At 41.8% G+C, this 16482-nt stretch overlaps 1 protein-coding gene across 1 annotated transcript in view; it reads right to left on the bottom strand.

The window, feature by feature from the left end:
* PDE1C (phosphodiesterase 1C) overlaps positions 1–16482 on the bottom strand; it is a 247407-nt gene that overhangs the window by 24764 nt on the left and 206161 nt on the right. Inside the window, exon 13 of the mRNA XM_064703189.1 lies at positions 11451–11532. Coding sequence (XP_064559259.1) covers positions 11451–11532 — 82 coding nt within the window. The remainder of the gene's footprint in view (positions 1–11450; positions 11533–16482) is intronic.

The raw sequence follows: 16482 nt of genomic DNA, 5'->3' as shown, positions 1-16482 counted from the left end.
CCCTGGGAATCCAGTGGAAAGGCTGACTCTAGTGTTTCAAATCTCAGATTCAGGTAGGAATGCCTGGCTCCTCCCTCTGGGTGGAGCATTTCACAATGGGATGATGTAATTTTATCAGTCATGCAGTAAGACTCAATGGTCCATTAACAGAAGATATTTTCTGGAGGGAGGATTGGGTGTGGAAGAGATAAGGAAAACTGTCCCACCTGGTTGTAACAGGTGTCCAAATTAACAGAAGATAACTGCTTCACCTCTAACAGATGGCAATAGAATACACACCCCAAACCTCATCTTCCATTTCCAACCCAAGATCCAACCCATTATCCACCCCTTATTCTAGTACCATCTGCATCATACCCAAATCAATAAACTTTACCCATGGAACCTTACACATAGTTCTCACTTTAGACTAGGTTTCCCTGTAGTACACAATGGGCTTCTCCATCTTTCTGCATTACCCAAGTGTAACCAAGTCCTAGAGCAAGAACAATCCCATGGATGGGATTTGCCTTTGCCTGAGATGGGAGTAATCCAATCTTTCCTAAAATACCTTTCATGTGTAACACAGGAACTTTGTCTCAATGTACTGTGTGCAAGAGTTCAGACTGGGCAGGACGGGCTCAATTGATGGACCCTTGGGTGTTGACCATCCAGGTGACTTTTGCTAAGTTAATTTCCCAATTTCTAAAAGTTCCCCCATGTGAGAGTCTGTCAGAATTTTCCCTCATCTGCCTCATGATTGTCCTTGGGAGACCACTGAAGAGAAGACCCCCCCTCTATAGCTGGCTCTGAAGGAGAAAAGTCACACGCCACGGGCCCTGAGACTTGAAAGCTCAGTGTTAAGCTTTCAAGTGTTAAGCTGTTGTTTTCACAAGTGTGTTTGCTTTATGCTAAGAAGAGGGCACCATGCCCCGTTTGCAACAATAGCAGCTCTGGAAGCTGCCCCACCTCTCGGCCTGGCTGGACTTCTCCTGAGTTTCGGGTGGTCTCCCACCGAAGACCCTCACCTGTTTTACAACCACTGTGACAGACAGACTGAGATGTAAGAAGCTTCTCCACTAAGGACTGAGACATGAAACTCCTAAAAGGCCACTCTGCTCCTTCCAAGGACTGGGACTGAAACTCCCAACCCGGGGGAGGTGTGTGGGGGAGGCAAGCCGACCAAAGCAAGATGTTTGCCTGCAGTTTGTGACCACTGGAGCAAGAAAACAATGTCTCTCATTTACTGCTGAGAACATAGACTACCTGTTACATCTATCAAGCTCATTTACTGCTGAGAACATAGACTACCTGTTACATCTGTCCCCTATTGTATCTGTTCCCCCCCCCTCACAATTTTCAGTAATAAAAACCTCTGAGTTAGCTAGAGCCTTTGAGATCTCCCCAGCATAGCAGGTGGACCCTCGGCTGGACTGGACCAAAGGACTTCATCTCTGCGTTGGTAGCTATATCCCCTCTCTCTCTCTCTTTCTCTCTCTTTCTCTATCTTTTTCTCTCCCTTAATCCCTCTATCGCCTTTTTGCTGTGGTTATTTCAATAAAACTGCATTTGATTTGATTATCATGGCAAACCCCCTTGTACTGTGTTGGTTTTTTGCACTCTGAGATCATTCCTATGAACCATCAGGTCATCTGTCCACTAGGACAGATCCTGACACCCCATCAAGCGCCTTCAGGATAGTCTTAAGTAGTCTGTTGCACTGTTCAACTTTCCTGGCAGCTGGCGCAAAATAAGGGATATGATATATCCATTCAACATCATGTTCTTTGGTTAAGGTGTTGATAAGACTTTTCTTGAAATGGGTCCCGTTGTCCGACTCGATCATCTCAGGGGTGTCTGAGATGTCTCTACAGCACTTGCTTTTCTAGGCCTAAGATGGTGTTCTGGGCAGTAGTGTGAGGCACAGGGTAGGTCTATCCAGTGTTGGCTTCTACCATGGTCAGCACGTAGTTCTTGCCCTGGCATGTCTGGGGCAGTGAGATGTAGTCAATCTGCCAGGCCTCCCCATACTTATATTTGGACCACCGCCATATGGGCTTCACTTGCTTGGCCTGCTTGATTTCAGCACACATCTCACAGTCATGGATAACCTGAGAAATACTGTCCATGGTTAGATCCACCCCTCAGTCTCATGCTCACTTATAGGTAGTGATGACCTGAGGCATCATGGGCCCACTGGGCTAGGAACAACTCTCCCTTATGTTGCCAATCTAAGTCTATCTTTGACACCTCTATCTTTGTAGCCTGATCTATTTGCTCTTTGATTTGGTGCTTCTCATTAGCCCGACTCTTGGGGACATGGGCGCCCACACAACAGACTTCTACAGGTAGCTTCTCTACCAGAATGGTAATGTCTTTCCATTCATCAGCAGCCCATATTTGTTTCCCTCTATGCTGCCAGTTGACCTTTTTCCACCTTTCCAGCTAGCTTCATAGAGCATTGTCTGCCATCCACAAATTGGTATAAAGGTATAGCTTTGGCCACTTCTATCTTTCTTTCCTTCTTTCCTTCTTCCCTTCTTTCCTTCTTTCATGTCCAGGACCAGTGAATGGCCTTGAGTTCCGTAAGTTGATTTGATCTACCTTCTCCTTTGGTAGCTTGTGCAACTTGTGTAGGGCTCCATACGGTTGCTTTCCACTTTTGCTTCACAGGAACTATCACTGAAAAGAGTGTAGTGTGTTTCCTCTGCTGGTAGATGGTTGTATGATAGAGCTTCTTCAGCCCATATCACTTGTTCTTGCTCCTTTTTGTCAGTGAAACTAAAGTTTTCACCTTCCAGCCAGTTTGCAATTATTTCCAAAATCCCAGGGTGATTCGGGTTTCCAGTATGGGTGTGGTATGTGATGTGGGCAATCCACTTGCTCCATGTGATTGTAGGTGGCATGGTGGGTACAGGAAATCTTTCCTTTAACCATCTACACCAGCATGGGTAGTTGGGGTGCCAGGAGGAGCTGTGCTTCTGTGCCAATCACCTCTGAGGCCACTTGAACTCCTTCATGGGCAGCCAACATTTCCTTTTCTGTGGGAGTGTAGTTGATTTCAGACCTCTATAACTTCAGCTCCAGAATCCCAGTGGTCAGCCTCAAATCTCCCCAAGCACCTTCTGCCAAAGGCTCCAGGACAAGCCATGGTTCCCAGCTGTGGAGTCGAGCACATTCTTCACTCTGGTCCCGACCTGACTGGGCCAAGGGCTACTGCATGAGCAGTCTCCTGCTTGATCTGGGCAAAGGCTTATTGCTGCTCAGGGCCCCACTGGAAATCATTCTTCTTGCAGGTAACCAGGTGGAGAGGGCTCACAATTGAGCTGTATTCAGGAATGTGCATTCTTCAAAAACCTATGGCACCCAGGAAAGCCTGTTGGTGTTGGTTGGTGGAGACATCGCAGTGATCTTGTTGATGACTTCAGTGAGAATCTGATGGTGTCTGTCTTTCCACTTTACTCCCAGGAACTTGATCTCTCAGGCAGGTCCTTTCATTTTTGCTCTTCTTGATGGCGAAGCTGACTTCCAGCAGAATCTGGATGATTTTCTCTTCTTTCTCAAACACTTCTGCTGGTGTGTTCTCCCACATAATGATTTCATTGATTGACTGCAGGTGTTCTGGAGCCTCACCCTTTTCCACTGCAGCTGGGATCAGTCCATGGCAGATGGTGGGGCTGTGTTTCCACCCCTGGGCCAGTTGGTTCCAGGTGTACTGCACACCCCTTCAGTTGAAGGCAAACTGAAGCCTGCACTCTGTGGCCAGAGAAATGGAGAAAATCGCATTAGTAACATCAATATTGGCATACCACTTTGCTGCCTTGGACTTGAGCTTGTATGAAGTTCCAGCATGTCTGGCATGACAGCGCTCAGCAGTGAAGTCACTTCATTCAAGTCATGATAGTCTACAGTCAATCTCCAAACTTGCACACAGGCCAAATGGGACTGTTGAGGAGTGATTGGGCCTTTCTGACAAACCCTTGGCTCTCCAGCTCATGAATCATTTTGTGGATGGGGATCGCAGCATCTTGATTCGTCAGATACTGCCAGCAGTGCACAGTCAAGGTGGGAATTGGTACTTGTTGCTCTTCCACCTCCACAAGTCCTGCTGCAAATGGGTTTTCTGATAGTCCCAGTAAGGTGTTTAATTGCTTAATGTCCTCGGCTTCTACAGCAGTTATTTTAAAAGTCCACCTGAGTCCCTTTGGGTCTTTGTAATAGCTATTGAGGAGGAAGTCTATGCCCAGAATACATGGGGCCACAATAGGATGTTTCTGCCACTCCTTCCTAGTCAGGCTCACCCTGGCTTCTAACAGAGTCAATTTCTGTGATCCCCCCATAACTCTGGCAATGGAAAGAAGTTCTGCCCCCACATGGCATTAGCGTACACTGAGCACCAGTATCAACTAACGCTTCATATTTTTGTGGCCCTGATGTGCTAGGCTGTCAGATCCATACCATCCAAAAGTCTCAGTTTTCCTGTGCCTCTTCCTGGCTAGAGGTAGGGCACCTGAAGCCCCAGTTATTATTTCTTTCCTGGGCATACATACCTTCACGGGGATCTGACTGATCATACCCAGTAGCTCAGTCATGGGAGGCTGAGGCTACCTTCACTTTTGTGGAACTCCCTCGGTTAGTGTTTTCCTCCTTGAGTTGAGGAAAACCCATGTTGCCAGGACAGAAGTAGGTTTCCCATCCCACCTTCCCATGTCTTCCCTATGGTCGTGCAGGAAGAACTAGAGGTCAGCTTGCGGAGTGTACCCTCTCTCTAGCTGGGGGATGTTTGGCTCTGACTTTGGGGCCTATGAGTTGCACTGGTGCTGCATTAATTTTTCTCACCTCCTCCCTCATCTCCTTTTTAAACTCCTCTTTGAATTCCTTAACCATGGCAGAGACATGAGCCTGCATTGGGCCACTGATCATAATCTCCTAATTTCTAAGCTTGTTGGTGACAGAACACACTGTCTCTCAGTCGTTATTGGCATTAATCATTGCAATGAAAGTGATGTATTGAGATGACCCTAGATTTGCCAGACTTCAAAACATTTGCCCTGTGCTCCTGACCTTGACAGTGTCTTTATCACGCTGTGCATCCTTCCCAAAGTGTACTTTCAGTACTGCCTCTTCTCTCAGCTGTTGGATCCCTTCCTCAAGGGTCTTGCAGTGCATTCTATGATGATACTCCTGCACTTTCTCTCTGGGGACAAACCTCTCTCTTACACTCATTAAAAGCTGCTCCCAGAAGGAAAGGGACCCTGGTTCCCCTAAGAATATCTGATTCATACCTGAGTCCTGGGTCAAGGACCCTGAATTCCTGGCCTGATGGTGGCCTCACCACCTTCCAGTTGCACGCCTGTACCCCTAAGATCCCAGACCTGAAGTAACCAGGTTGTATATGCCTCACATCCCTGTTGTACAACGTCTTTGTGCAGATTACAGAGACTTTCATGTGGCAAGGACTCTGAGATAATCACAATCTCTGACTCTCCTGTGGCTTGTGAAGGCCCTCCTTTCTTGTCCTTATCTGGATGCTCTGATTTCATTTTAGACTTCCTCATTTCCACAGGGGTGACTGCTGCTGGCTGTGACTGCCCTTGCAGTTCGTCTGGAACCTGGACAGTTGTAACATCTGTGGGTTTCACTGCTGCACTATTAGACTCTCCCTCTTTGAGGCAGGGGGAGGGCTTCTCACCATCTGGGGAAATTTACTCCTTCAGCACCTGGCTATCTCCTTCACCAGAACCCCCACCCAGTCTGGGTGGTTAATTTCTAAGGCAGGCTGTGGGGCAGGGTCATGCAGTAAAGCAGCATCCCTAGTCTCTGGGGCAGCACCCCTATTTTCTGGGGTAGATATCAAAGTGGTTATCCAAGTCAATCTTCCCTTATCTCTGAATGCTAAATAGAATGGGCATATCAGAAACACCAGGCACTGCATGATATCATTGAAAACTGGTGGGGCAGACCCAAAGAGCTGTTTGAAGGGTTGGGAGAAAATTTGCCCCACTGTAATTTAGTCACAGTAAGTACCATTATTGTAGTAACTCTTGAAAAATACACTTAGTGTGTGATGTGCTCGCCTTCCAGAGGAAGTTAAAAATCCATGATTTTCTCACCTTATTAACCCATAAACTGGATAACAGCCACAGTAGCCTTAGTTATAGGACCATGTTTTGATATTTCTCCCTGCAAATGGGAGAAATATAGTCATGACCACGTACCCTTACCAGGGTAAGCTAGACCACATAATGACACCTAAAGAGCCTTCTATGTCTCTATGTCCAGCACACAAAAATTATATATTTAAGAACTGTTATTCCTTTTTCTACCCTTTTTCTCTCAGTGCCCTCAAGACTCACGTTGGGTGCCAAAATTTGTCTTGGTTTGAAAAGACAGGTGTCAGCTAATGAAAGCAGGAGGCTCCCTTGAAATAAAGAATGTAAACTCCCTCCTTCTGAATTATTATAATTTTGAAACTGGGGGCTCTTAGGCAAAGATATGGGAGTAGGAATAATAGTTCTTTATTAGGGAAAAAATAAAGGTGAAATAAAAATGCAGTAATACAAAACAACACTGACAGAGTCAGAATATGACCTGACTCACTGTCAGTCAGGGTGGTGGTAGTAGTCTGATTAAATGGTGGCTGCAGTCATCCTGAAGTGACAGATACGGTTCTTTTGAAAGCAGGCATCCTGTAGAAGGGTGTAGTTTTCTTCTGAAGATCCAGTGGTGGTGAAGATGGGCCTGGTCTTCCCCTGGGAATCCAGTGGAAAGGCTGACTCTAGTGTTTCAAATCTCAGATTATATCCAGGTAGGAATTCCTGGCTCCTCCCTCTGGGTGGAGCATTTCACAATGGGATGATGTAATTTTATCAGTCATGCAGTAAGACTCAATGGTCCATTAACAGAAGATATTTTCTGGAGGGAGGATTGGTTGTGGAAGAGATAAAGAAAAACTGTCCCACCTGGTTTTAACAGGTGTCCAAATTAACAGAAGATAACTGCTTCACCTCTAACAGATGGCAATAGAATACACACCCCAAACCGCATCTTCCATTTCCAACCCAAGATACATGAATAAAATGTGGAAATGAGTAGCTTACCTATTTCCCTAATTCTTTTAGTACTTCATTTATGAAATTAGTGCTGCAGGTAGCCAAGAAAACAACAAAGTCCTTGATCCTTCCTAAGGCACATTGTAATTCAGGTTACAATTACTACTGTTCCAAACCCCCACTATTACAAATTTTAGGTATTTTTAAATTTTTAACAATTAATTTCTCATTAACAATATTTTATTTTTTCTGGGTAAGTCATGATATATTTATATGCTACTGGTGATTCTTGATGACAACATGAACAACAAAAGAAGTGATCATATGGTTCAGGTACCTGAATTCATGCTTCAATCCACATCTTGAGTGCAAAGCAGTTAAGTATCCTGCTAGTTCCATTTCCCTCCCCATCTTTTTGCTGAGTTTTGAAAAGGATGGATTATTTTCATGTTTGTATTTTCATGACAAACAAATAAAAAATGTTACTTTTACATTATAGGCTGTAAATCTGGGGACACATGCAGTGTTATCTGAACATGTGAATCACATGCCTGCATAACACTGTATCAGTCTTATCTAGTAAAATTTAGAAAAAAAGAATTCCCAGGTAGTTAATCAGAAATGCATGCAGTATAAAACTTGAACAGAAAATTTTATGCTAGACCACAATGCTGATAGTCCCTGCAAAATTAATGTAATTTTTTTAAGCAACCAACTTAGAACAGTGTTAAATGTGCCACAGGAATCATAAGGATAACGAGAACTTGATTTACGCATTTGTGGCATTTGTGGGTCTGGCTGTCTATATGTCTCTTCCACTCTCCTTCACTCAAAAACTTATTTACCTCTTGATGACCGAAGAAACCCAAGTCATAGTACCTTGTCATTCTGCTCAGCAAGTAATACCACTGCCATTTGCTCCTCCACCACTAAAAACCCTGAGACATGCAAATCTCTGATACCAGACAGATGAATGCATCACTAACTTCAGCAGCAGGATGGTGGGATCTGTTTCCTGAGATACTGAACAGTTACACATAAACACATTAAACAGTTGTGTTTAAGAATCAAGTTTTCCCTGTGAGAGGTCTTGCATCTCATCAACAAAGGTGAGCAGAGGTCCCAAAAGGGACCACAGGTAAACAAACTCAAATACATAGGACAACTTTTCTTTGGTAAGTGGCATATTTTTCCTCTATTACCTGTAACATTAATAAGTTATTCAACTATGTTACTTTAAAATAGGGATTATAACAAAGTTGGAATCATAATCTGCTATTGTAGAAAAAGAAATTAGGACTTTATTAAGCATTATGTAACTTTTGCCATATTCCCACATGCCTTGTTCCCCTTGTTTCCTCTTCCTCTTTACCTGAAGACACTGAGATTAAAATACAGTAATTTAGTTTGCTATTTAAAACTCTGAATATCAAATGAGCCTGAGTTTTAAAACCTATTAGTGGTAATGACCAGTTTAACATCCTTTTTCTTCTTCAACAGAATGAACATGATAAACACTTCTGCATGCTAGAGACTAAGATGATTTCACCAGTTAATATTGCATGTTAAGAGTGAATTCCAGGCATATGCCTAGTGTTCACTCACTATACCTATGAACATCAACATTGAAAAAAATGGGTAGAGGACAGTTTCTCTAAAGTTCACCATAAAACAAAAAATCAGCAGCATGCACTCATTAGCCTTCGTCCATTGTTTTCTGAAAGTGCATTTTTATTTCTTGATAGTAAAAGGACAAAAGAAAATCATACTCTTGCATATATCAGCTGCGAAAAGAGGACAATGACAATAAAGGCTGATCTTCAGTTACACAAGTTTCCTAGAGTTTGAGCCAGAGAAGTTTTAGCTCCTGATATGCTTGTTGGAAAATATTAAAATCTTGGTGTGGTTTTCTTTGCAGGTTTTTCTCTCCCCCACTCTGAACAAGCAGCTTGACTTCCAAACATAACTCTCCCAGTTTTTGTACTTCACAATGGTACAGAAATATTTGCCATACTCATTCTATTGAATAAGAAAAGGGATGATAAATTGGTGATCATTGTTAACATTAATAGGTTTTCAAAATAAAGTTCAATAATTTATATTCATTGGGTTTTTATTTATCAGCTTAAACGGAACAATTTTTTCATAACCGGACACAACAGGAGAAACACGTTCTTTCCTTTGAGGAGTTTTTTTTCTGTTGGATTGCTTAATTTTATCAACTATACTGCCATAACCTGCCATCTGTGTGAGAATCTTTAATTAGTGAAAATGTGTGCCTACTGTTGTTGCATCTACAGTGATCTTACAGCAGCAAACCAGCAACTACAAACAAATTGAGCCACTAGAACACAATTTCTAGGCCGTGTCCTTGATAGAACAAAAAGCACAGTTATATTTCACTAAGAACAAAAGTTTTTAATTTGTGAGAATTGATGGCTTAGTCCTTAGTGCAGATGACAGTCATAGAATCACTAAGGTTGGAAAGAACCTTTAAGATTGTCAAGTCCAACCACTCAGTGGTTGCATGCACAATTTGGAATTCAGTAAGAACTTCTGCAAAGAAATGTAATTACTATTCCAGGAAACATTTTTTTGAGACTATTAACTGGGTAAATAAATAAATGAAAGGAGATTGTTTGTCTGAGAATCTACCCTACAACTTTGAAAGTCTTATCTCAGCATATAGCCAGAAAATAGGTGGTTGCAATTTAACAAAAGGGACATAAAGAAAGACACTGTCAAAAAGTGCAGCAGACTGAGAAATTAATAATTTTACAATGGTAGAAGGCAAAAATAAAGAGTAGTCTATTAATATCAATGGATTACTAAACTGCCCAAATGAAATAGTATATGACTAAATAAGCCTGCCTTTGCCTACTGACAAGTGCCTCTAAGGTAAATTGTATTTCTGATGGTTTAATATAACAATAACTTTTCAGTGGCTTCACACAAGGGGCTTCAGAACAGAAGATTCTTTCCTCTTCTGGTCTTTCTAAGCAAAAGAGCCCAAAATGAGAGGACCAGGAAAACGGGTTCCCAAGCATACGCAACCCTATGTAGAGGGACCCTGGGGAAGGCAAAACTCCTTTTCCCTGTAAGGAGTGAGGAACATATCTGAAAGCTGATAAAACAGATGTGTAAGAGAAATATCTACCTGTAACTTCACTCACATCAACCAGAGAGGGAGAGTTTTTCTTCTCCCACAGCACAGAAATAAGCCTATGTCCAGGAGTCTTCCACATGAGTTTCAGCTGAGACTGTAGCACTTCAAGTTTTGTTGCTGCTTTCCTCCACCCAGATACCGGCAGAACACACAGTTTCTAGTAGGTTATTGTTCCAGAGGAGTAAATGCTACAAGCCTAGTAACCAGGCCAGGCTTGTATACGGCTCTTCAAACTCAGATTCTTAGGTGAATTGTCTAAATTTCCAGAGCCAGAAAAGTCTGGGATGCTGTCTCTGAGATAATGGCTTGCTTACCAGGAACAATAAAATAATTTTAAACAGAAATAGCTTTTAGCCAAAGATATGAATTTATAGTTTCCTAGATTCAGGAAATCTTTGTTTCATTATTTGAGAGAAATTTCTTGCTTTAAATTTTTCTTTGCTTTCTTTAATATGTTTTCTATCTTTCTGTTTTTTTCAGTACTCTCAATTTTAATGTCCATGTTATCTTTCCTTTTTCATTCCATTTAGCTACCTATTCTCCAGTTGAGACTGGAACATGTACATCCATCTTCTTCACTTACTTCAAAGGTATAAAATCCACCCACAAATCCACCTTTTCCATGTTCTCTTCATTGTACCAAGCCCCCTCAATAGTTTTACTAGCCCCTCTTGTTCTTTCACTAAATGTGAGGTTTGTTGCCTCATGCTTCCCCTACTTTTTCACTCAGTAACTGAAGAAGAGGTAGAGAAAGTGCTGTTAGTGAGTCTGTAAAAAGATCTCTTTTTCTGAATTAGTGGCACAGAAAAAGATTTGCTAGTTGCTTGGATTCGGTGAAAAATAATGTTTGGTTTAAAGCATCGGGAGGGAAAGGGTGAAAGGAATAAAATATTTTGTCCAGGTCATCAGAGGAACAGACATTACATTTTCATGTACACCAATGACATTCATTCACATGATATTCTCATGTGTGCCCTGTCTTCACAAATCATAAAATCATGGAGTAAGTGTCATAACTGGGTACTGTAGTTATTTCTGCAAACACATCAGAGGTAATTTGATTACTGTATTGGAACCATCACCATAAATTTAATGGCTCCTCTTTGAATTGTTGATCTGGGCAAAATAATGCCATTGTGCCTTATTTCCTCTCTTTAACATAATTCAAATTATATCACCAGGATCTTAGTACTATTGAGAAGATGAAGTTTTTCTTTTAAGATGCTACTTTGCATGCACCAAAAGGGACATACCTATTTGAGACTGAGCAACCATAGTAGATGTCCGATCACATAGAGGAGAGAAGGGCAGCCCTAGTTCTGCTTCCTTGTCACCCTGGAGAAAAAAATTGAGAAGAAATTTTAAAAAGACAAGACACATTGCACTTTTCATATGTTATGTCATTACTGTAAAAGCCTCTCATTTTACTTTCTTTAATTAAGTTTCAATTTTGTTTAGATTGGGGTTTTTAACACAAATTGTGCAGAATTTGAGTCTCGATGGAAAAGTTATAGTCCAAGGAGAACTTAATGAATTAAGCATCTTGATTCCAGTGACTTTTCATTAGACCTTTTCCTGCTTGTTTGGTACTTCTGTGCACCAACTAAAAACCCCTTGAGCACAAGAATGCTTCTCACTGCAGTTCTCCAGAGATCTCGGTTCTCAGAGCAAATCTTTGATGAGCAAACATCACTGTCAGGACTGATTTTTCAGTTCTTTGCACCCTTTAGATGAGACTGGCTGGATGAAGATTAGTAATTTTTCCAAAGAAAACACTAAGTTTTCTATGAGAAAGTAACCGGCTTGGTTGATGTTGGGACAAGCTGTGGACATTGTCTACCTGGATGTGGATTGTCCACCTGTCAGCAAGTGGTGGTAAGTAGCGTCTTTTCAAACTAGCAACCTGTCACAAGTGGGATACTCCAGTATTCAATACTGGACCCAATGCTGTTTAATATCTTTACAAGTGATCTGGATGATGGGATCAAGTGTACCCTGGTGAAGTTTGCTGATGGTACAAACCAAGTGGGAAATGGAACACTTCTAAAGGGAGAGCCATCCTGCAGGTAGAGCTGGATAGGCTGGAAGAGTGGGCTTACAAGAACCTTATGAAGTTTAACAGGGACAAATGTAAGGTGATACCCCTGGGAAAACATAATCCAGGACCACAACACAGGCTGGGAACAACCCAACTGAGGAGCAGCTCTGTGGAAAAGGACCTGACAGTCCTTTTGGACTAAAAGCTAATACAAATGTGGTGCTCTGGTAAAGAAAACAACAGAATTTTGGGCTGCATCAACAAGGACATCACCAGCAGAGATAATGAAATCATTATTCCACTCTACTCAACACCTGCCAGGTCACAGCTGGAATACAGTGTTCAGTTTTGGTCCTCCCATGCAAAAAAAAAAAAAGTGGATAGGCTGGAGAAGGTCAAGAGAAGGGCTACAGAGATGGTGAAACAACTCTGAAGCCTGTCATGTAAGAAAGGGCTGAGAGAACTGCATTGTTAAGCCTTGAGAAAAGAAAACTTGAAAGAGACCTTATCACCAGGTTCCAGTATTTAAAGGGTGGCTACAGAGAAGATGGAGACCCCCACTTTACAAGGAGGCACATGGAAAGATATGGGGTAATGGATACAAGTTATTCCTGAAGAAGAGATTCTGATTAGACACAGGACAAAAAATTTTCACAATGAGATCAGCCACTAAAATGATCCACCCAGGGGAGTGGTGGATTCCCCAGCATTGGACACTCTGAAGATTCAACTATATAAGGTGCTGGATCATCTAGACTGTGCTTTTGCTAAGAAAGGTTGGACCTGATGATCCTTCAGCTTCCTTCCAATCTGGTATTCTATGATGCTGTGAATACAACATTTCATATTACCTTTAGATTACATTTACATTTTAACTACATAAATCCAAACATTCCTACCAGCCCTCAGAAGTGAAAGTCCTTTTCTAGAATCACAAGATGGAAGATCAAGTGTTATAACCCCGTATTTCCCAGTTTTCCAGTTTTTCAAGTCACACGGTCCAAAAGGCCTGTTATTTTAATTCAGTCACTCTATAACATTGCTTTATGTTGAGAAGATATGTATAGGATGACACAGCTGCAGTACTCCCACAGAGCATTCAAATTTAAATAGCCTGTTAAATATACTGTAAAACAATTTACTTAAATTAGCAGGTCATTACAATTGTGCTGAATTTCTTGCCAGTGTTCTGACCAACATCAAATAGAAGCTAAAATATTCAGGAAACATAGGCAGAGAAAGGCTTCTGTGGATATAAGAGCTGAATTCCTATTTTTGTTAATATAACATACATAAAAGGGGTGCATATTTTCTGTTAGGATTTTGTTTGGAACAACAAGCAATAGTATCCTTCTACTGTAGAACAATTCTGATTTGTGTTAGGAGCCTGATATACAAATATCAGGGTAAAACACAAACTAAACACAGAAATATTTTTAAGTAACATTCCTTTACGGTGTCAGCTGTGTCACTCAGAAAAAACATCTCTCAATGCCAGCTCATAATTCTTCTCTTACTCCTTAGACCTTCTAAAAATCACAGTGGCTAATAATCTTGGAAAGAACACCTGCCTGCCTTTGTGACTGCTCAGAAAGACACTTGATTTCTAAGCTGTTTGAGCAGCTTCCTAATGGCTAGCTAAAATGCATTAGTAGAACTAATTAATTAAGGTTTGCTTTAAAAAATGCTCAAACATGTTGAGTATAAAAAAACAGTTTTGTACTTAGAATCTTTCATACCTACAGCATGGTCACTTGATGTATCAAGACCTGTGCCATGTCACATCTCAAAATACTGGGAAATAAACAGAGCTGGGGATCTTTTCTTATATAGGTTAAGTCAGGCTTTATGTCTCTGAAAAACACTTAGCAGAAGGGAAAGGAAAGGGTCTGCAATAAGTGACCATAAGGAAATACATTTCCAATCCTGGGTCAAGCAGGTTCCTTACAATCATAGTCCCATTGGCTAGTAGTAGTTCTCAATATCATGGTTTAGGGACAGTATTCTCCAATTTAGTGCTCCCACTAAAAACCTCAAAACTCACTACTTGCTCACTACCTATTACCCATTCCACTCCTTCTGCAGTGAAAGGTTGGAAAGAAGAATTGAAGGCATAAAAAAAGATACAGACTTAAGAACAATCTCTTGGAAGCAGCAATGAGGTAAGAAAACAAACCATAATCACAGCAATATGAATAGCAGAATTGTACAAGAGAACAGCAAGTGATTCACATGCAGATGCTCAGCATGCAATCTGACTGCTGCCACACTATCCCAACCCAGAAGAAAACACTTCCCCCATCTCAGGAAAATTATGTGAAGTGGTATGGAATAACCTCCAGATCCTAGCCATGCCTTCTCTGGCTGCTGTAAAAATTACCCTGTCCTGTTTGAACCAGAACAGTATCCACTCCTTATTCTATACCATTTGCATTATGCCCAGATCTTACACTTTCCAACTATATATTTATACAGTTTTAGAGAAAATATATATCTGTATGTGCTTACAAGCACTATTATAATTTTTGTAGTCAATGGCCATCCCTCCAAGACATCTGTTGAGTTGATTTAGTCCATGACTGTGGATTCTATCCATCCTAGATGTCTTCAAGGGCAGGAGGGCTGGTGTTCTGTTGGGTGTGTGCAAGATGCATGAGGAGCTCACAACTGGTGTATCTGGAGCAGTCCATATCCACTGTTCATGGTGCTTATGGCATACAGTGGCAGTGTCATTCAGCAGCCAGTATCATACAATTCAATCTTACAGACTCTTCTCACCCAGAAATCAAATCCCTTCAAGGTAATGTTTCCCTATCACACTGCATTACACACCAAGTGCACCCAGATCCTTTAGCAAAACAATCCCACATTTGCTTGAAGCAGGGCTAAGCCAAACTTCTTTCCAAACATATTCTTCATATGCACCACAGTGACTTTGCCCTCTTATATGGTATATGGAGGTTTTAATTGCACAGGAGGAGCGCAATTAGTGGGGCCTCTAGTATGGACTTAACCAGGTGGCCTCCAAAAAATGTAGATCCTAATGCTTGAATATCCCACCACATATTGCTTTCTACGTGTTTTTTAACAGCCCGTTTTACCATTCAGTATTCCCAGAGGCTGGTGCATGATAGTGAATATGATACACCCACTCCATACCATGATTTCTGGCCCAGGTGTCTATGACGTGATTTTTAAAATTAGTCCTGTTGTCTGACTCAGTTCTTTCTGAGGTGTCATGTTGCCACAGAACTTGTTTTTCAAGGCCCAGGATGGCATTACAGGCAGTGAGCACATCTCCAGGGGTAGTTTCCACTACTGTAAGTACATACTACTTGGTGGGTTTGAGTGAGTGTATTGTGAACAATCTCCCTGGCCTCCCCATATTTATATTTCAGCCATTGTCCCCCATACCACAGAGGCTTTATGCACTTGGCCTCCTTGACTGCAGTGCATATTTCACAGTTGTGGATAACCTGAGAGATAGGATCCATGGTTAATTCCACCTTCAGTTACAAGCCCATCTCCTCCCGGTTACATCTCTTCCTTGATGACCTGAGGTATCATGGGCCCATCGAGCCAGAAATAATTTACCCTTATTTTTCCAATCCAGATCCGCCTGAGACACTTTAATCTTGGCAGCTCAATACACTCATCCATTGTTGCATTGCTCTTCAGTAACCCAATTCTTGGGTATACTTGCATCTACACAACTTAGTTTTACAAGCCAGGCAGCAGTGTCTTGCCACATTTCAGCAGTCCGGATGGGTTTACTTCACACAGCCAACCGGTCTTTTTCCATTGGTCTGTGGGCCACCCCCACAGAGCACTTGTTACCATCCACAAATCAGTGTAGAGGTAGAGCACTGGCCATTTGTCTCATTCAGAAAAATCTAAAGCCAGCTGGACATCTAACAACTCTGCAGCCTAGATCCACTTTGTCTAATTGCGGCAACTCATCACATAGAACTCCACACAATAGCTTTTGATTTTCAGTAGATTCCTACAAAACAGCCATCAGTAAAGAGTGCATATCACTTTTCTTTTTCTGGTAGCTGAATATCTATGGTAGGAGCTCCTCAGCACATGTCATCTTTTCTTCCTCCAATGATGATAATAGTCTAAAATTTTTGCCTTGAGGCCAATTCGTGATTTGTGGGCCTTCAGGCCAATATCCCTGGGCAATTAGGGGTTTCTGAGTGATCAGCACAGACCACTTAGCATCCATCTGAATGTGTGAAGAGGAC

The sequence above is a fragment of the Zonotrichia leucophrys genome, chromosome 2 (genome assembly GCF_028769735.1).
Source record: "Zonotrichia leucophrys gambelii isolate GWCS_2022_RI chromosome 2, RI_Zleu_2.0, whole genome shotgun sequence".
NCBI lineage: Eukaryota > Metazoa > Chordata > Aves > Passeriformes > Passerellidae > Zonotrichia > Zonotrichia leucophrys.
The sequence above is the reverse complement of the archived record's forward strand: the minus strand, read 5'-3'. Positions and strand labels throughout refer to the sequence as shown.